Source organism: Anomaloglossus baeobatrachus, chromosome 7 (genome assembly GCF_048569485.1).
Source record: "Anomaloglossus baeobatrachus isolate aAnoBae1 chromosome 7, aAnoBae1.hap1, whole genome shotgun sequence".
NCBI lineage: Eukaryota > Metazoa > Chordata > Amphibia > Anura > Aromobatidae > Anomaloglossus > Anomaloglossus baeobatrachus.
Window position 1 is genome coordinate 279,049,520 of NC_134359.1, and position 22,417 is coordinate 279,071,936.

At 45.9% G+C, this 22,417-nt stretch overlaps 1 protein-coding gene across 2 annotated transcripts in view; it reads right to left on the reverse strand.

The window, feature by feature from the left end:
* Positions 1–22,417, reverse strand: part of PAM16 (presequence translocase associated motor 16) — a 187,299-nt gene that overhangs the window by 116,817 nt on the left and 48,065 nt on the right. For both annotated transcript variants that reach the window (XM_075318224.1, XM_075318221.1), the window contains exons 8-9: positions 8,560–8,646; positions 6,359–6,441 (exon numbers count right to left, since the gene is read on the reverse strand). In XM_075318224.1, coding sequence (XP_075174339.1) covers positions 6,359–6,441; positions 8,560–8,646 — 170 coding nt within the window. The remainder of the gene's footprint in view (positions 1–6,358; positions 6,442–8,559; positions 8,647–22,417) is intronic.

Here is a 22,417-nt window from a genome sequence, read left to right on the forward strand (position 1 = left end):
AAATCACCGGGCTTTGAAATGTGCAATAACCGTGTTAAAGGGATTTGCCTACTTTATAGTTTTGGACACCAAGGGGGGGTCAAAACACATGGATTTCACCAATGATTTCCTTCATGACACGTCAGAAGGTCACTTTTGCTTTAACCAAAGGTGGATTCGGGACCCCTGCAAATTGAGAGGTGGATGAGCATGACTGGCTTTCTTCATTTACTTCTATGGGAGTTCTGAAAATAGGCAAGTACACTTGCTTGGATATTTTTGGAAATCCCATAGAAGTGAATAGAGTCCAACATGTGCGACCACCTCTCAATTCTTAGGAATGGCCATGCAGGACCCCAATTCTCAAAAAAGGTGCGAGACCCACAGGTGGGAGCTTCATCCATCATCCATAAAATATGCAATCATTGTCTATGTCATAAATGCCTGAAGGGCGAATACCCCTTAAAAATGTTCTGGAGCCCTAGTTCTTATGGCCGGTCCTCTATAAATAGGGGATGTCCCATAATCAACATTTCTCACGTATCCATAATTATATGATTGGTCAAGTTGAGACCACAAATTATCCCAAAAATGAGACCCATCCTCAGTGTGGGGATTGTTTCTGAGCATGTGCGGCCACTGCTCTATTAAAGGGAACCGGTCTTCAGATTCATGCTGCCCGAACCATGCAATTGCAGCCAGGTATCCTCTACTCAGAGACCCTGCAGCATTTTAGAAGAAAATATACTTTGTAAAGGTGGCTGCAGACCATGTGTCCTTGGTGACTAGTTCGAGGGAGGTCCCCGGTGTCTTCTCCCCACCCCAATCCCTTTGATTGAGAGTTCTCTCCCTATGTACCCCCCAGAGAGAGATCTGATAGTCAATTGGAGTGGAGCGGGGAGAAGCCACCGAGGACCTGCCTTGGACTAGTCAGCAAGGACACACTGATGGAGTAGTAGAAGAAGAATTGTGGCTGGAAGGTTCTGCTGCAGCTAGTTGTCTTACAGCCAAGAACAAGGTAATACATGGTCTCCAGACGGTTTTATGAAGTATATTAGCCCTGAAACACAGATACCTGGCTGAAATCATATGGTTCGGGCAGCATGAATCTGATGATTGGTTGTCACGCTAGGTACGGAGAAGTACCAAGTGCGCTTCGAAAGGGAAGGGAAGGGAAACCCTGTGTCTAGGAAGATGGTGACCCCTGACCAAACCTACTGCTGGTCCCTCACCAGCCTAGATAGGTTCCTCACCTATGCGCCGAGCAGGATACCTGACCCTAGGTCTCCCTAGTGCTGGATCCTAATAGGGAACAAATGGGAAGAGCTCTTCGTCAACCCCACTAAACAACTATAGAGGACACAAGCAGGTCACACAGGGGGGAAAATGCATGAACTACTTATCCACAGATGACTCAGGTAGAAGTTCAGCAGAGCTTTCAGCAACGATACCACAGAGGAGTACAAGCCACCTGCTTGCAACCTTGGCTTGAAGGAACTGAAAATATCACCAGCACCAGTCCAAGGAAGGAAGGGGTATTTAAACACCAAGTGAATACTGATGATCAGCAGCTGGGTGGATGGTGAGCTCCTGCTGGGTCCAAAAGGGGGAGAGATTAATCCAGCAGGAAAGCTACCTATACCAATGAATACTGACAGCAGGAACAATGGAAAGTCAAGGAGCATTTTGCACAGCCAAACGCTGTGACCGTCTATGGCCAGAAACCACAATACTATCACCCGTGACACACCTGAGACACAGGTTCCCATTAACTTCTATAGGAGGGGTGGTTGCAAATGCTCAGCCATGCTTCAATCACATAGGGATGTTTGAGTTCTGTATTCTTAAATTCTCAGCATTCGGACCCCCACCAATCATCTCATCTCCCCGATGGCTAGGTGATAAATAATGATTATAGGAGAACTTAAAATCCATGGGGTGGTGAATGGCCCTCTGGATCCACGTACGAATCTTTAGGGGTGCCTATTCTAGACGGTAAGATGCTGGTGAGACAATGCAGGTGGACAGAGTCTCGCTTAGGCTGCTTTCTCACATCAGTTTTTTGCCATCAGGCACGATCCGGCGAAAAAGCTGATATGACGGATCCGGAGAAAAAACTGATCCCTTGCATCAGTTTTTTCCATGCGTTCCTTCCGTTTTTTGACGGATCCGTTGTGATACTGAGCATGCTCAGTTCCAAAAAACGGATCCATCATTGGATTCCGCCATATGCTGTATTGCGCCGGATCCGGCGTCCATAGGCTTACACTATAAAACCCGCCGTACGGTGCTGGATCCAGCAAGATATGGTTTTTCGTCGGAGACAAAAATCGTTCCATTCAACGTTCCATCCGGTCGCTAGGCAAGCAAATTTTGCCTGATCCGGCGAAAGTCGGATGGAATGCAAGGCCATCCGGCACAATCCGGCGCTAATAGAAGTCTATGGGGGAAATAAACGGATCCGGCGGCAACAGACGTCGGATCCGTTTTTTCATGTTTTTGCCGGATTGTGCCTGATGACAAAAAACTGATGTGTGAAAGCGGCCTTAGCTTTCGGGATGGGAGCTTATGGCTGTGTGCACACGTTGAGCATTTGGTTGCAGAACTTTCTGCACCATTTCAGCATCTCTTGGCAGGAAAAATGCAGAGCAAAAACGCCTACTTATCCCAGAGATTTTCCAGGCCCTCGGACCCGAAGTTTTGGGACATTACCATATTTGTGATGTGAATGAGGCCCTACTTACAAGAAATGCGCGCAGCTTATTGCACAAGAAACCGTCTTAAATATTTGTAGTCACATTCAAGTAGTTTGTGCATCTGAAGGGTCAACTTGAAGACGTGCACTTTTAAGCCTCCGTCATTCTGTCTCTTTTGAAGGAAGTCAGATTCTTGGATGAAAGCCCCTAATGAGGTTAGCCGTTATTTCAGGCTGTTCCCATTCTTTCTTAATGAAATACACAACTACTATGTAAAAAAAAAAAAAAAAAATAATACTGTGTACTTTGGATTTTTCGATTCCCCTTCCTTTGTGCAGTAGTAAGTGGAAAAAAAATACACTTTCACAAAAAGGGGACGGGATTTATCAAATATTTGAATTAACGGAATTAACTTAATAGTGACCTTCCTGCTTAGCGCATGTTCAGAGGATCCACTTTGCACTGCAGTGGGCACCTCTGGCGCTTACTGGATCCCGCGACGTCACGGCACCACACACGTCATGACGGCTCGTGAGGGGCAAAGGATAAGTAAACCGGACACACCCAAATTTCTTGTCTCTATTATACTGGGAACCCTTTCATATAATTGAAGTTTAACACCTTAGATGCTGCGGTCAATACTGGCCATAGCTTGTAATCGGTAGGATCAAGCCCCGTCTGAGGCTTTGTCCTGCAGACGTTGCTCCGTTCTTCCTATATACAAATGTGTCTATCTTTTGGACGTGAATATATTTGAACACAGTGGTGCCGGGACTGGGGCAGAGGAGCAATAGTTATCCCCAGCCCCAACGTGCAGCAGCGTGATGTTAGCACGTTGCTGACCTCATCACGCTGCTGCTGGTGCCGCAGAGGAATCTAACAAGGCTGCCTGCGGTAAGCACTCCATGGAGGAGCTGAAGATTAAATGTGTAATTATTAGGAAGGGGGAGGAGGAGGATTAGAGTTACTGACAAGCCACAATAAGGGGGAGGCAAAATTGCTAAAGACGGCATAGTATAGCGAGGAGCAATGGGACTTTATGCAAAGGGGGAGTGTGAGGGGAATATTGTGAATAGGGGCAGTTTGGGGCGACAATAGTATGGAGGGGCTCAGTGTGGGAGGGGATATTATGGAGAGGCTCAGTGTGGGGGGAACATTATGGAGAGGTACAGTGTGGGGGGTGGGTAAAGTATGGAGAGGTGCAGTCTTGGGGGAGTGGGTTATTATGGAGAGGCTCAGTGTGTGTGGAGTACAGTATGGAGACGTACAGTGTGTGGGCTACAGTATGGAGAGGTGCAGTGTTGGGGGAGTGGGATATTATGGAGAGGCTCAGGTCCGTGGGGTATAGTATGGAGAGGTACAGTGTGGGGGGTACAGTATGGAGAGGTACAGTGTTGGGGGAGCGGGATATTATGGAAAGGGTCAGGATGCGTGGGGTTTAGTATGGAGAGGTACAGTGTGGGGGCTACAGTATGGAGAGGTGCAGTGTTGGGGAAGTGGGATATTATGGAGAGGCTCAGTGTGTGTGGGGTACAGTATGGACAGGTGCAGTGTGGGGGGGGTACAGTATGCAGAGGTGCAGTGTTGAAGTGGGATATTAGGGAGAGACTCAGTGTGGGGGGTATAGTGTGGAGAGGTGCAGTGTGGGGAGGACATTATGGAGAAGGGCTGTGTTGTGGGAGCGGGAAATTAGGGAGAGGCTCAATGTGGAGGTAGACATTATGGAGAGGCTCAGCACGGAGGGTAAAGTACACACAGGTCCAGTGTAGGGGGGACATTATGTTTGAGAATTATATCATGCAGAAGGGCAGTGTAGGGATGTAGATATTTTGTGCAGGAAGCACAGTGAGAGGCATTTATTTATTAAGGGATGCAACATGGGAGATATCTATGATACTTTTATTTTTAAAGGTACTGTATTGAGATGTGCTGCTGAAGATGGAGAAAAGAGAAGTCTGCAGAGACGAGCTCTGGGCCTGAAATCTTATCATGGCGTATGTAATACATGGAGACAAAAAGGATAGAAATTACTTCAACCAGAGAAGAAATAAGCTACACGGTACCTTATGTAAATGTTTATTTGTGATCCTGCCTGCAGCTCATCATTACTGTGGTTCCTGTATGGGCCGCTGTCTGATGATGGCTGGTAACAACAACTCCCAGCATCTCCTTAGCATTGTTAAGGACTTGTAGGTTCAAGCAACTCATGTATGGGGCTGACATGTCATTACAATTGATCCCTGCACTATGCTTGGTGCTGTATACGTGTACTGACGGTTGTTCTGGCAGTGCATTCGAATACTGACTGTGGTTTTGACGCTACCTTTCTGTACTGACAGTGGTTCTGGGGCTGCATTTTAGTACTTATGGTGGTGTTGATGCTGCATTTGTGTACTGATGGTGGTTCTGGCATTGCACTAATATACGGTCTGTTGTTCTGACACTGTAATCATGTCCTGTTGGTGGTTTTGGTGCTGCATTCATGTACTGACAGTGCTTACTGTGTTGCAGTCTAGTACTGATGGTGGTTCTGATGCTTCATTCATGTACTGATGGTGGTTCTGGCATTGCGCTAATGTACTGTACTGACAGTGGTTCTAATTCTGCATTCATGTACCGACAGTGCCTCTGGTGCTGTTTTCATGTACTGACGGTGATTCTGGCACTGCGTTCATGTACTGATAGTCGTCCTGATGCTGCATCATGTACTGATGGTGGTCCTGATGATGCATTCATGTTCTGATGGTGGTCCTGATTATGCATTCATGTATTGATGGTGGTTCTGATGCTGCATTTGTGTACTGACGGTGGTTCTGATGTTCTACACATGTAGCAATCCATAACATAATTCACAGCTCTGTTAAAACTTACTCTCAAATCCCTAAGTTTTTAGTATTTCTATGATGAGGATTTGGTGACTTTCTGCTGTAAAAACTCGGTTTAAGTTAGCAGGTGTTCACACTGATTTTTTATAAAGCAGAAACTTTCCAAATCCTCTTCAAATAATTCAAACTTGGTTTTGTTGATGTGGTAATATACTGATGGTGGTTCTGATTGTGTATTCATGTAAAAACCCCTTTAAAAAAATTTGGGGCCCGTGGGATTGATTCAGCATGCCAATATGACCCTTGGACCAAAAATGTGCATCTCTGGGTTAGATAAAGGGGAAAGCCAGCTTGTCACCTTGAAAACCTCACAGAGCTCCATTCACAGAATATGGCTTTCAGGCTATGGCAACATAACACCAATATTTTTGGGCATTTTTTTAACTTTTGCAAAAACATTATAAAAATATATATAAATTTGGTATCAGCATAACCGTACAGACTGGTAGAATAGTTAACATGTCATTTTCTAGCTATTTTCTTGGTATCAATGTCCCTTGGAAGGGTGTTTAATATATGCTCTCATCAACCTCAAGCAACGGGGATGGGACCACGACGGTCTGGGCCCCCTCTCTCCCAGGGCCCCATAGTAGCTGTATGGGCCATTTCTATTGTACGTACATGATACACATTGTTTTATTCACTATTGACTCTTTACAGTGGCTCCAAGGCGAAATTTCATCAGGAAAACAAAACTAATTGTTGTGGAATCGGTAACAATGGAACGATTGTATGAATCAGGTATGAACAGGTATGAAACAAAGCAAAGACATAAGAAATGTGCGTCTGTTTTCCTACCCTGAGGATGCATCAAGCGAGAAGGATGACACCGGCCGACTGAAGTTACGAAGATCCCAAAGCAGCAGCTCTCGCTCCCGGACCTAACATAGCATGAAAAAAGCAGGATAGTGGACATGAGGAATGAATGACAGCAATCAATGATGCAATAGGCAAAAAAGGCAATGCAAGTCTAGGAGTCCATGACAGAGACTGTAAGAATGGAGAAGGTGGAGAAACTTTTTTTTTTTCCCTCCATGAAAAAAAAATTGATGACACTTGTACCACACCTCTGATCAAAGTCTAATCCAAAAAATACTAAAAAACAGGTAAAAAAAAAAAAAAAAAAAAAAAAAAAAAAAAAATCGGTCCATTTTTCTTGCATGTAGAGAAATTGGAAATTTAAATGAGCTCTAATAATGATTTCTGTTGGCCAGCATAAACAATCCGGTTACCTAACATACAAGCATTTTGGGGTTTTTTTTTCATTCAGTGAGGGAGTACAAGTAAGTTAATCCCACATTCATCAATAAATGACATGCCTAAAAGAGCCATTACATGATTCTGAGTTACATGCTGTATTATATTCCAGAGCTGCACTCACTATCCTGCTGCTGGTGGAGTCACTGTGTACATACATTACATTACGTATCCTGTACTGATCCTGAGTTACATCCTGTATTATACTCCAGAGCTGCACTCACTATTCTGCTGGTGCAGTCACTGTATACATACATTACATTACTTATCCTGTACTGATCCTGAGTTACATCTTGTATTATACTCTGGAGCTGAAATTACTATTCTGCTGGTGCAGTCACGGTGTACATATTACATTACGTATCCTGTACTGATCCTGAGTTACATCCTGTATTATACTCCAGAGCTGCACTCACTATTCTGCTGGTGCAGTCACTGTGTACATACATTACATTACTGAAGCTGTATTATATTCCATAGCTGCACTCACTATTCTGCTGATGGAGTCACTGTGTACATACATTACATTACTGAAGCTGTATTATATTCCAGAGCTGCACTCACTATTCTGCTGGTGTAGTCACAGTGCACATACATTACTGTTGCTGTATTATATTCCATAGCTGCACTCACTATTCTGCTGATGGAGTCACTGTGTACATACATTACATTACTGAAGCTGTATTATATTCCAGAGCTGCACTCACTATTCTGCTGGTGTAGTCACAGTGCACATACATTACTGTTGCTGTATTATATTCCATAGCTGCACTCACTAGTCTGCTGATGGAGTCACTGTGTACATATAGTACATTGCTGATCTAAAGCTACATCCTGTATTATATTCCAGCCAGAGCTGCACTCACTATTCTGCAGGGATCAGTGCTAGCAGCTAGCCACAGTCTTTCCTTGCGTAATGTTTACACTCGGTGCTGTACAGTAAGTTGATATTAAAAAAAAAATGTCTAATTAATTATATTTGAAGATTTTAGGTGTTAACCATGTGTCCCCCAACAAGGCTGTTTCCAATAACACCCAGCAGAATGCAGAATGGTGAATACAGCTGTGGAGTGAAATATAGACTGTAAATCTTATAATTTACATTTATTTATGTGTGAACTATAAAACAGTTTTCCTTCGCTCAAGAAATAGTTCTGCTGCAAAACAGTTGACACTTGCTCATCTGTATCAACCAAAATATAGACAGTATATCACAAAAGTGAGTACACCCCTCACATTTTATATTGTTTAATGAGACAAAAACGTGATGGGGTGTACTCACTTTTGTGCTATACTGTATATATTTTGGTTGATACAGAAGAGCAAGTGTCAACTGCTTTGCAGCAGAGCTCTTCCTTGAGCTGAGGAGGGCCGGCCAGCTGGCGGGCGTCCAAGGCTTTTTTGTGTCCCTCACTATCTACGACCCCCCCCCCACAGACTCCATTGTACAACATAACCTTTTTCTAATAGTTTTTGGCCCAAAATCGGAATCTTGTAGCTTATAAACGCTGCTCTGCTGCAGAGGAAAATAAAGCGAGGAGGGGGCTATAAGGTTACGGATTGGGCCATAGTATCTGGCCGCAACGGTTGGTCATGGATAATGAAGGGTTATAAAGCTATAATGCATCTTATGTGACCCATGGCTGCATTAATAAAGGATAACTTTCCAAAAATTAGGAAAACATTCCTAGGAAGGAGACAATGAATTCAGAGGATTTGTGGCCCCTCGGGGCGTACGCTACCTGGTTGAAGCCTGATGTCAGGAGGTGGTTGTTGGAATTGGTCCAGACCACACGAGAATCTTTATTGTTGTCATGACCCTGCGCGTCCTGAGAAAAACAAAGACATTACTGTGCAAAAATGATAAAAACAGACGCTCGTGTGTCATAATCATATACTGTATATCCATATGTCACACAGGACGCAGCTTCACCAGACGGAGGAGCGTAGGACTACAGAATCCACACTCAGGGTTTGTTTGTAGTCTGTTACCATGGAGACACATAGGCCGGCCTAGGAGCTGTAGACTGAAATAAATAGGCTTCACTGAAGAAATGAATATGCGCCTCTATCTGCGCTGTGTTCAAGGGTAGTCCTGTTCTGAGACGGTCGGGAGGGTTAGGTAGCGTTTACAGGCACAGAGTCAGGACACTTCCAGGATTTAGTGACGGCCCAGTGGACATTTGCTGGATCAGATTGACTCATAGATCACATAGTAGTACATGATCATCCCATGGTGCCCTATATCGCCTAAATAACGTCAGGATAGGTGATACATTATTGCTTGTGTTGGGGTCTGGCTCCTGGGACCTGCGTCGATCACCACAACAGGGTACTTTTACCCCTGTTTGGGGCGCTAGAGCATGCCTGTCTGGAGAGGCAACCCACACCTCGTATGGAGCGGCACAGCACAACCCACGCCCCGTATGGAGAGGCAATCCACGCCCTGTATGGTGCGGGCACAGCACAACCCATGCTCCATATGGAGCGGCAATCCACGCCCTGTATGGTGCGGCAACCCACACCCCATATGAAGCGGCAGTGCACAATCCGTATGGAGTGGTAGAGAACCCATTTGGAGCGGCAAAGCATAATCCATTGCCTGTATGGAGCAGCAGGGCCCAACCCATGCCCTGTATGGTGCGGCAGGGCCCAACCCATGCCCTGTATGGAGCGGCAGGGCCCAACCCATGCCCTGTATGGAGAGGCAGGGCCCAACCCATGCCCTGTATGGAGCGGCAGGGCCCAACCCATGCCCTGTATGGAGCGGCAGGGCCCAACCCATGCCCTGTATGGAGCGGCAGGGTCCAACCCATGCCCTGTATGGAGCGGCAGGGCCCAACCCATGCCCTGTATGGAGCGGCAGGGCCCAACCCATGCCCTGTATGGAGCGTCAGGGCCCCACCCATGCCCTGTATGGAGCGGCAGGGCCCCACCCATGCCCTGTATGGAGCGGCAGGGCCCCACCCATGCCCTGTATGGAGCGGCAGGGCCCCACCCATGCCCTGTATGGAGCGGCAGGGCCCCACCCATGCCCTGTATGGAGCGGCAGGGCCCCACCCATGCCCTGTATGGAGCGGCAGGGCCCCACCCATGCCCTGTATGGAGCGGCAGGGCCCAACCCATGCCCTGTATGGAGCGTCAGGGCCCAACCCATGCCCTGTATGGAGCGTCAGGGCCCAACCCATGCCCTGTATGGAGCGTCAGGGCCCCACCCATGCCCTGTATGGAGCGTCAGGGCCCCACCCATGCCCTGTATGGAGCGGCAGGGCCCCACCCATGCCCTGTATGGAGCGGCAGGGCCCCACCCATGCCCTGTATGGAGCGGCAGGGCCCCACCCATGCCCTGTATGGAGCGGCAGGGCCCCACCCATGCCCTGTATGGAGCGGCAGGGCCCCACCCATGCCCTGTATGGAGCGGCAGGGCCACACCCATGCCCTGTATGGAGCGGCAGGGCCCCACCCATGCCCTGTATGGAGCGGCAGGGCCCAACCCATGCCCTGTATGGAGCGGCAGGGCCCCACCCATGCCCTGTATGGAGCGGCAGGTCCCCACCCATGCCCTGTATGGAGCGGCAGGGCCCCACCCATGCCCTGTATGGAGTGGCAGGGTACAACTGATGCCCTGTATGGAGTGACAGTAACAGATGCCCTGTATGGAGTGGCAGGGCACAACCCATGCCCTGTATAAAGTGGCAGGGCACAATTGATGCCCTATATGGCAGGGCAGTGCACCACACCTTTGCAGTGCGTTTGGAGCGGCAGTACTAGCCCATTTGAAGCGACAGTGCCCACGCTCGATCATGGCTCCATTTATTCCCTACTGGGCGGCTAAACGCTGCACTCAGCTTTTTCCGACAGCCCTATAGGGAATGATTGGAGCAGTGCCCGGGCATCCAACCTTACGCTCCATCTTCTAACAGGAATAAAAGTGCACTGTTAGGTATAAACCCCCCCCCCCCCCCCTCAGTTCTACCGAATGGTCGAATGGTGCAAGTCCCAACAGTTGACTCCCACTGAATAAAGCTGGTGTCACACATAACGACGACGACAACGACGTCGCTGCTACGTCACCATTTTCTGTGACGTTGCAGCGACGTCCCGTCGCTGTCGCTGTGTGTGACATCCAGCAACGACCTGGCCCCTGCTGTGAGGTCGCCGGTCGTTGCTGAATGTCCAGCTTCATTTTTTGGTCGTCACTCTCCCGCTGTGACACACACATCGCTGTGTGTGACAGCGAGAGAGCGACGAAATGAAGCGATCAGGAGCCGGCACTGGCAGCTGCGGTAAGCTGTAACCAGCGTAAACATCGGGTAACCAAGGGAAGACCTTTCCCTAGTTACCCGATGTTTACGCTGGTTACCAGCCTCCGCCCTTGCTGCCAGTGCCGGCTCCTGCACTGTGACATGTGGCTGCAGTATGCATCGGGTAATTAACCCGATGTATACTGTAGCAAGGAGAGCAAGGAGCCAGCGCTAAGCAGTGCGCGCGGCTCCCTGCTCTCTGCACTGTGACATGTAGCTGCAGCACACATCGGGTTAATTAACCCGATGTGTGCTGCAGGAGAGCAAGGAGCCAGCGCTAAGCGCGGCTCCCTGCTCTCTGAACATGTAGCACAGCGACCTTATGATCGCTGCTTCTGCTGTGTTTGACAGCTAAGCAGCGATCATAACAGCGACTTACAAGGTCGCTGTTACGTCACCGAAAATGGTGACGTAACAGCGACGTCGTTGTCGCTGTCGTTTAGTGTGACACCAGCTTAAGTTATAACCTAATCTATAGATAGATAGCTAGTTTTAACTGGACAGTCCCTGTTGAACAGGATTAGAAAAACCTGACTGCTTTCTGCCAAAATCAGCGCCTCACCTGTCCATGCGTTGTGTCTAGTATAGCAGCTCAGCTGCCCTGCAATACTTAATATATTTTCTTTATTTTTTAAAAAACTTTATATTACAGTCTTCAAGGCTTTTTGGATTCTTCACAAGTAAAATAATGCAAATTAAACACCTTATCAAATCATCTAAAAATCACCGTTCTGGACAGATGAATGTCACTTTAAAGCCGCGCACAGTAATCCGCTGCCAGCTGTAGACGTGAGCGGTGCCAGTACGGGACCTGTCAGTGTGCCTTAGGCGGCAACAAATCGTTCTGTCACTCACTGCGACCCCACACGGAGCCAGCTGTAGCGCTGCCACTTCTGTAATGTGATCTCCAAACCCATCAAGTTCAGGCCACGTCGTTCCTGCTGTGACTGAAACGCATTAGGTTTGCTGTGTGCCTGCTGTCTCCGGCATGAAGTGTGTGCCACCGGTCGGTGCTGGCATCGCCACAGCCTAGTAGTGAGCAGACACATCTGTCGCATGTCTGTATTCAGGCTGAGCAGCTTTCTACTGTATAAACCTGTGTATATACAGATCATGGGCTGCGAAACGCGTCACGTAAATATTTATGCCTCATGTGTGAACAGCATGTGTGAATAGTGAAAAGGACGTGACACGTGTATACGTTCCCATACGTCTGCAGAAGGCACTGGATTTACTAACCCATAATTTTACATTAGGGGGAGAACATACAACTCAAGGAACTTGATGGGCTAGCCTTCACATCCCATGCACATTAATGAACTTTGTACATCCATGACCCTGTCACTAGTTCAACAGGTCTCCTTCCTTGGACCATTTTTGATAGATACCGTACTCACCACTGTACACTGGGAACACTGCAGAAAACCTAGCGAATACCAGGAACACGGAAAGCCCCACAAAACCTGTCGTATACTGGGAATACCTCACAAGACCTGCTGTATACCAGAAACACCCTAAGAAACTTGCCAGATACCTTAACACCCCACAAGACTTCTCACATACCGGGATTACCTCCCCAAGACCTTCCATATACCAGAAATGCCCCAAGAAACCTGCCGTATACCGGGAACACCACACAAGACCTGCTGTATACTGTAAACAGCCCACAAGACCTGCCGTATACCGGGAACACCCCACAAGATGTGCTGTATACCAGGAACACCACACAACACCTGCCGTACACTGGGAACACCACACAAGACCGGCCATATACTGGGAACACCACACAACACCTGCCGTACACTGGGAACACCACACAAGACCGGCCATATACTGGGAACAGCCCACAAGACCTGCCGTATAATGGAAACATCACACAACTACCCTATACCGGGAACACCACACTAGACCTGCCGTATACTGGGAACACCCAACAACACATGCTGTATACAGGGAACACCCCACAAGACCTGCATACCGGGAACACCACACAGGACCTGTCGCATACCAGAAACACCCCAAAAAACCTGCTGTATACCGGGATTACCATACAAGACCTGCTGTATACCGGGAACACCCCACAAGCCCTGCTGCATACCAGGAACAGCCCACAAGACCTGCCATATACCGGTAACAGCCCGCAAGACCTGCCGTATATCGGGAACACCACACAAGACTTGCCGTATGCTGGTAACACCTCATAAAACCTCCTCTATATAAGAGGAACACCCCACAAGTCCCACGGTATACCGGAACCGTTCAACCAGCTCTACCGTATACTGGGAACACCACACAAGACTTGCTGTTCTGGAGATGCTCTGAACCAGACACAATTTGGCCCTTGTCTTAGTCGTTGGTTGGACTCTTTATAGTTAACCATGTTTCCTGCTTCCAACACATCAAAATAACAGATCACTTGAAGATAATATATTCCACTCTTCAACTTCATCTGTCAGTGATTCTAATCTGATCAGTTAACCCTGAAAGTTTTTGAGGAGGCTTCTCAAGACAGTGAATCTCTGGGGAAGCCAGACAATCCAGAAGTCTAACTTTTAGTTCCTTAACCCCAATGGGAAATTGGTTTCTGTCCTCAACCTACCACATACAGTGATGGGTGAAAGTGTTGGCACCCTTGAAATTGTTCCAAACAATGAATTATTTCTCTCCGAAAATTATTACAGTTACACATGTTATTTCCTTTGTGTGTATTGGAAGAACACAAAAAAACTGAGGGAAAAAAAAAAGACAAATTGGACATAATTTCACACAAAACTCCAAAACTAGGCCGGACAAAGTTGTTGTCCCTTTAACTTAATATTTGGTCGCACCCTTTACCCTGTGATATAAGTAACTGCAATCAATCTCTTCCTATAATCGTCCACAAGCTTCTTCCTCCTCTCACCTTAAAGTTTGGACCCTTCTTTAGAAACTGCCCAGGTCTCTAATACTTGAAGGTGTCTTCTCCCAACAGCAATTTTAAGATCTCTCCACAGGTGTCAATGGGATTTATATCCGGACTCATTGTTGCAGCTTCAGGACTCTTCAGCACTTAGTTTCCATTTCTGGGGGCTTCTAAAAGTATGTTTGGGGTCATTCTCCTGCTGGAACCCCCCCAAAACGAGAACACAAACTCAGCTTTCTGACACTGGGCACTACATTGCCACTCAAAATCCTTTGGCTATCTTCAGATTTTATGATGCCTTACACACCGTCAAGGCACCCAATGCTAGAGGCAGCAGAGCAACTTAAAACATCTCTGACCTCCACCATGTGTGACTGTAGGTCCTGTGTTCTTTTCTTTGCAGGCCTTTGTTTTCGGTAAACAGTAGAATGATCTGCTTTACCAAAACAGCTCTATCTTGGCCTCATCTGTCCACAAGAAAATTTCCCAGAAGAATTTTGTCTTATTTATTTGTCTTATAATATTTATGTATATTTTGGCAAACTGCAGTCTAGCTTTTTCATGTATCTGTGTCAGCAGTGGGGTTCTCCTAGTTCTCCTCTATAGCGTTTATTTCATTAAGGTGTGGACAGATAGTTTGCGCACTGATGCCCCCTGAACCTGCAGAGCACCTTGAATTTCTTTGGAACTTGATTGGAGCAACTAACCAGCTATCTGGACTATCCTGCATTGCAATCTTTCATCAATTGTTCTCTGCTGTCCACATCCAGGGAGATTACCTACAGTGCCATTGGTTGTAAACTTCTCGATTATGTTGCATACCATGGACAAAGGAACATCAAGATCTCTAGAAATGGACTTTTAACCTTGAGATTGTTAAAATTTTTCAACAATTTTAGTTCTCAAGTCTTCTCTCTCACAGTTCTCTTGTCCTCTTTCTGTTCTCCATGCTTAGTGCGGCACACACAGACACACAATGCAAAGATTGACTCAACGTCTCCCCTTTTTATCTGGTTTCAGGTGTGATTTTCATATTGCCCACACCTGTTACTTGCCACAGGAGAGTTTGAACAGCATTACACACGTGAAATAAAGTTGTTTACACACTATTTTGGAAAGGTACCAATAATTTGATTTGGCCCATTTTTGAGTTTTGTGTTAAATTATGTCCTTTTTTGTGTTGTTTTAATACACCCCACTCTGTATGACAAAACATCGGTAATAAGAATACTTTTTCTGGGAAAAATACTTCATTTATAGAACAATTTCAGGGGTGCCAAGACTTTACATCTTCTTCTGCGTTGGAGGAATCTTTGACCCATCAAGGGGTTCAGTGTCGAAATGTGACTGCAACGTCTGCACCCCATATTACTATGTATCTACCAATACAAACAGGGATCAGACATGCTAGAATTAAACATGTCCAATCCTTTGTTTCACCAGGTATAAGAGATGTCAGGGACACAGAGCTGCTGCTGGCCATATTAACTAAGATTATGACAATTTGTGCACATCGCGCCCCTGTTGACAACTTGCCGGACATGGCTGCGCTCCGCTGTACATTAAATAAATACCTAACCATGCTAAGCTGTCTAACATATTAATACAAACATACAGTGACACATGGTATAAACCGCAATAAGATGTCACAGTTACTATTTATAGCCATCACCTCAGCTCCGACCGAACTTCCCACGGCCCCAAATCCTCTAATCCCACACACTTCCTGCCGGCAGAGATGGGGGGGGGGGGGGGTACTTACTTTTAGGGCTGCAATTACACACAGATATTACAGAAAATTCGACAGATTCTCATTGTCACACTGAGAAGTCCCAGTGACCACAGGGACAATGCTCGGTGTATGTGTATTTATATAGGGGCATATATCTGTAACATCTGGCCCTCTAATATCACCTCAGCTCCCAGGAACCCCCCAAAAATTCCTTTAATATATAAAGAGTAATTTTGCAACTGTTTGATCAGGCCCTGCTCGGTACATAGGCCCGAGCCAATACTCAAATATTCCCTTATTGTTAAAGTATCGTCATGACGACAGAGACCTGACATGGCTGACACCCCATGGAGACAAGGCCGGGCAAACATCCAACCCTTGGGAATGGCTAACTGGGGGCACAGCTGTGACTGTCACAGAGCCCCCTATAACAAATACCAACCCCGGTAACGACAGAACTAATATTGAGAGACTGGCAATCCTTCAAAGTATAGGAAACAGTGAGGGCCGACTAGATTTCTACTACCATGACTACAATGTCTGCAATGAAACAACAAATTTAATAACATAGGGACTATTTCAAAAATTGAAAATACCCCTTTTAATCCACAAACCCCGCCCCTTTTTGGTGCAGAGTTGGCAAAATTTCGAACTGTTGGCAAGTGAGAAAAACGCTTAGATTTTCTTCTGTCCTGATTCATAAGAGAAATATTCCATTAGACGTCCTCTTTGAGGTGGTAAAAGTGATGTTTAAATTGTCTCAAAGATAGAGTTCCCCTTTAAAGAGGACCAAAAATATGTATCCCCCCCCCCCCCCGGTTTAAAAGCCGTCGTTCTCCTGAATCCGGCGTTGTTTTTCTTTTGTTCCTGCGCCTCTCCGTTCCTGAGATATGGCCCTTTTTTTCCCTGAATATAATTCTTGTCTTGTTAACCAAGTGGGCGTGGTACTTCTGTATTTTCTGTGGGCGTGTTCTTACAGACAACTCCCATTTGGCTAATAAGATTAGAAAGGGTCATATCTCAGGATCCGAGTGGAGCAGGAACAAAAGAAAAACAGCGTCGGATTCAGGAGAACAGCGGCCTTTATACCAGATTAAAAAAAAATACATATTTATGGCACATGGTCCAAAAAAAAGGGGTGGTATAGTTCTGGTTTTCCAAAATTTGCATACCTTTGACACCTAGATTAGGTTAGAAGATTATTATAGACATCTAAACCCAAAAATAATTAAATTGTTCAATGAAATCAGGTCCCAATTAAAAAAAGATCCGAAAATGAATGACCGCACAGTATCCTGGAAGTTGTAGTTCCCGCGTTGATTTGGCGCATACTAACAATACAGGAAGTCTCGGATGTAATTTAGCCGCGTCCAGGATTCTTTATCTCAGACTGGATTGTACTGAATCGTGTGGGACGGACATTGGATGTTTTGATTTCTCATGTTCACAATTGTGAAAGAGGTCTGCATCGTCCAGGAATGCCAAAAAAATGATGAATCAGTCAGAGCTACGAAACCGCAGGGACCAGATACTAGATTCACTATAAACAAGTAACTCCCAATGTAGAGGCAGTGGTCAGAGCTCCGGGTGCATCACAGTATTGGCTCTCTAATACCCCCACCTAGCTGGGTGTCATGGAAGTGACATTATACCAAAATATTAAAGATGTACATAAAGAGCCCTGTATCCGAAGTTAGCCAAGGAGAGGGTTGTGTCCTGATGTCTGTGTATTAGGAGGAGGACGGGGCCGTGTCCTGATGGCTGTGTATTAGGAGGAGGACGGGGCCGTGTCCTGATGGCTGTGTATTAGGAGGAGGACGGGGCCGTGTCCTGATATCTGTGTATTAGGAGGAGGACGGGGCCGTGTCCTGATGGCTGTGTATTAGGAGGAGGACGGGGCCGTGTCCTGATGGCTGTGTATTAGGAGGAGGACGGGGCCATGTCCTGATGGCTGTGTATTAGGAGGAGGACGGGGCCGTGTCCTGATGGCTGTGTATTAGGAGGAGGACGGGGCCGTGTCCTGATGGCTGTGTATTAGGAGGAGGACGGGGCCGTGTCCTGATGGCTGTGTATTAGGAGGAGGATGGGGCCGTGTTCTTATGGCTGTGTATTAGGAGGAGGACGGGGCCGTGTCCTGATGGCTGTGTATTAGGAGGAGGACGGGGCCGTGTCCTGATGGCTGTGTATTAGGAGGAGGACGGAGCTGTGTCCTGATGTCTGTCTATTAGGAGAAGGATGGGGCTGTCTCCTGATATCTGTGTATTAGAAGGAGGATGGGGCTGTGTATTAGGAGGAGGACGGAGCTGTGTCCTGATGTCTGTCTATTAGGAGAAGGATGGGGCTGTCTCCTGATATCTGTGTATTAGAAGGAGGATGGGGCTGTGTATTAGGAGGAGGACAGGGCTGCATCCTGATCTATGTGTATTAGGACGGGGATTTGTCTTGACTGTGTATTATGAGTAGGACGGGGCTGTGTCCTGATGGCTGTGTATTAGGAGAAGGATGGGGCTGTCTTCTGATATCTGTGTATTAGGAGGATGGGGCTGTGTATTAGGAGGAGTACAGGGCTGCATCCTGATCTATGTGTATTAGGACGGGGCTTTGTCTTGACTGTGTATTTTGAGGAGGACGGGGCTGTGTCCTGATGGCTGTGTATTAGAAGGATGAGGCCGTGTCTTGATGGCTGTGTATCAGGAGGACAAGGCCATGTGTTGATGACTGTGTATTAGGAGGACAGGGCCGTGTCCTTATGGTTGTGTATTAGGAGGAGGACGGGGCCGTGTCCTTATGGCTGTGTATTAGGAGGACGGGGCCGTGTCCTGATAGCTGTGTATAAGGAGGAGGACGGGACTATGTCCTAATATCTGTGTATTAGGAGGAGGACGGGTCCGAGTCCTGATGGTTGTGTATTAGGAGGAGGACGGGGCTGTGTCCTGATGGCGGTGTATTAGGAGGAGGACGGGGCTGTGTCCTGATGACTGTGTATTAGGAGGAGGACGGGGCCGTGCCCTGATATCTGTGTATTAGGAGAGCTTTGTGTATATAGGGGATCACACCGGTCCCCCTGGGTAGTGGAGTAGGCACTCGCGTATATATATTAGGTGCACAGACCAGGTCTTTGTTCGGTTGCCTTTGTATAAGGAGGGCACACGGCTTCTGTGAGTAAGGGGAGTGCTGCTTTTCTCATGAGAAGCCTGGTTTCAATACCTAATAGAGAACATGTGTTGAAGCCTTTTTGCGCCAGCAGAAGAATATACTGAAATTAAACCCTTTCTTCAAAGCCAGATCTGCAGAACATTCCTGCACTAATGGCTACAACACACAGATCGTGGCATTAACCCCTAATTGCCAGCAGAACTATAACTCACTTCATGCGCAAAAAAAAAAAAAGCTTCATAAAAACTAAATAAACAACAGATCCCTCCATTTACATCTTACACCACAGTCATAAAGTGCAGGATCTGCAGATTCGCTCCCCCCTCCTCCCGCACTTCGCCTGTGCACAGGATCCAGACCTGCAGACCGTTCCATCAAGAAAGAGGAAATTGAGTGTATTTGGACAGAGAAGGGAGAGGAGGTTAGGAGGAATTTTATGATGCTGAAGGAAAGAATTTCTCTCCTCCTCCCGCCCAGAGTGATGAAGGATGCTAGGACGCCCTGCAACATCTGGAAGCAGTTTCTGCGGCCAATTCACCCACACACTCCGGGATGAGGCTGCCCATTTCATCTTGCTACATGTGGCAGCTTAAAAACTATGCCAGCAAATACAGGAACACGCTCACCATGAGGGGCTCGAGCTTTTTTTTTTTTTTACCTTATTCTGTCTCATCCAAGAGCAATGTGGCTGCAAAACCACAGAAGAGGCATAGGCTATAAATCCTAATATAAAGCCCAGTAAGACCATAAAAAAAAAAAAAAAAGAACCTGTCAGCACATTTTATTTTTACATATGGCTGTATCCGTGCTTATACCCCGATAAAAACTATACCTTTTTTGTAGAGATCCGATCTGCCAATCATGAGATATTAAGCATAAAAGCGATATCAGGTTGGGGGCGTGTCTTGTAGTAGTCTAAATGCAGACACGCCCCCAGTAAACTTCAACTTCTAGCCTCATTTGCATAAAACTTCTACACCAGATATCTCATCACTGGTACGTCAGATCTGTACAAAAAAGGTATCATTTTTATTAGCAGATATGCGCCTACATAGCCATGCCACTTTTTCCACATATAAAAATGTGCTGACAGATTCCCTTTAAGTAAAAAAAATTCCACCCAAAATCCGCTTCTAGCATGTGATATATAGGATCTGGCTTTTCAGGCTAGATTGTTTTGAATAAAAGACAATAATCTATGTTATGTTAGAAGTAGGAGGATACGCAAGAACAAACCGTGCAAAATATACATAAAGAGCGCCCTCTGGAGGTTGTAACTAGATATGACCTGAGCAAAATCTGGAGGTTGTAACCAGATATTACCAGCATTATTTTTCTCTTCCATTTTGAGGATAAATTGAAGGCATTTATGAACAATACAGTGTTATAATTTCCCCTTCATGTGGCCGAAACATCAGATCGCATCACATAAAGACACCATAAGCCTAGCAATGGCTGTTCACAGTATATTTATAGATCCCAACCAAATCCTGGGAAGTATGGCTGTCTGTAATAGTATAGTAACTTTTCTGCTTTTAATTAACAAGTGAGAGGTAGATGATTATGTGTTTGTATTTAATGAGCGCTGCTTTTAATTATTATACTAGAAAACATTATTTTTTTGCACTTGAATGTCTTGGGATCTATCCTTGGCCCAGTTTCAATTCAATAATGGATCATTAACAAGAAGACAAATACCCTAGAATTCCTATACACTGTCATTAATACAAAACAGACCTAGTGTCCCCAAATTATGCCGGTCTCCATTGTATACTAAAGGGATTCATGTGGCTGTTTCTATAGAGCTTCACAATAACAAATAAGATAATTCATAACAGGAAGGGATCATGATGTGTATTATCCCTGTACTGTGACATCACTGTGTGTATTATCCCTGTACTGTGACATCACTGTGTGTATTATCCCTATACAGTGACATCACTGTGTGTATTATCCCTGTACTGTGACATCACTGTGTGTATTATCCCTGTACTGTGACATCACTGTGTGTATTATCCCTATACAGTGACATCACTGTGTGTATTATCCCTGTACTGTGACATCACTGTGTGTATTATCCCTGTACTGTGACATCACTGTGTATCACCCCTGTACTGTGACATCACTGTGTGTTTTATCCCTGTACTGTGACATCACTGTGTGTATTATCCCTGTACTGTGACATCGCTGTGTGTATTATCCCTGTACTGTGACATCACTGTGTGTATTATCCCTATACAGTGACATCACTGTGTGTATTATCCCTGTACTGTGACATCACTGTGTGTATTATCCCTGTACTGTGACATCACTGTGTGTATTATCCCTGTACTGTGACATCACTGTGTGTATTATCCCTGTACTGTGACATCACTGTGTGTATTATCCCTATACAGTGACATCACTGTGTGTATTATCCCTGTACTGTGACATCGCTGTGTGTATTATCCCTGTACTGTGACATCACTGTGTGTATTATCCCTGTACTGTGACATCGCTGTGTGTATTATCCCTATACAGTGACATCACTGTGTGTATTATCCCTGTACTGTGACATCACTGTGTGTATTATCCCTGTACTGTGACATCACTGTGTGTATTATCCCTGTACTGTGACATCACTGTGTGTATTATCCCTATACAGTGACATCACTGTGTGTATTATCCCTACACAGTGACATCACTGTGTATTATATCTGTACTGTGACATCACTGTGTGTATTATATCTGTACTGTGACATCACTGTGTGTATTATATCTGTACTGTGACATCAATGTGCGTATTATCCCCGTACTGTGACATCACTATGTGTATTATCCCTTTACTGTGACATCACTGTGTATATTATCCATGTACTGTAACATCACTGTTGGTATTATCCCTGTACTGTGACATCACTGTGTGTATTCTCTGCACTGTGACATCACTGTGTGTATTATCCCTGTACTGTGACATCACTGTGTGTATTATCCCTGTACTGTGACATCACTGTGTGTATTATCCCTGTACTGTGACATCACTGTGTGTATTATCCCTGTACTGTGACATCACTGTGTGTATTATCCTTATACGGTGACATCACTGTGTGTATTATCCCTGTACTGTGACATCACTGTGTGCATTATCCTTATACGGTGACATCACTGTGTGTATTATCCCTGGACTGTGACATCACTGTGTGCATTATCCTTATACGGTGACATCACTGTGTGTATTATCCCTGTACTGTGACATCACTGTGTGCATTATCCTTATACGGTGACATCACTGTGTGTATTATCCCTGGACTGTGACATCACTGTGTGCATTATCCTTATACGGTGACATCACTGTGTGCATTATCCTATGTGTCAGGAATAACACATTTTGCACAGGGGCTCTATATTTTCTTGTTAAGCTTCTTTACGCCTGCAGTCTTGGGAGACAATGGGGCGATGTATAGAGTCAATAACCCTCACAATGGATGTACACAGGTGGATCAGATATCAAAGGAGGAGAATAAAAT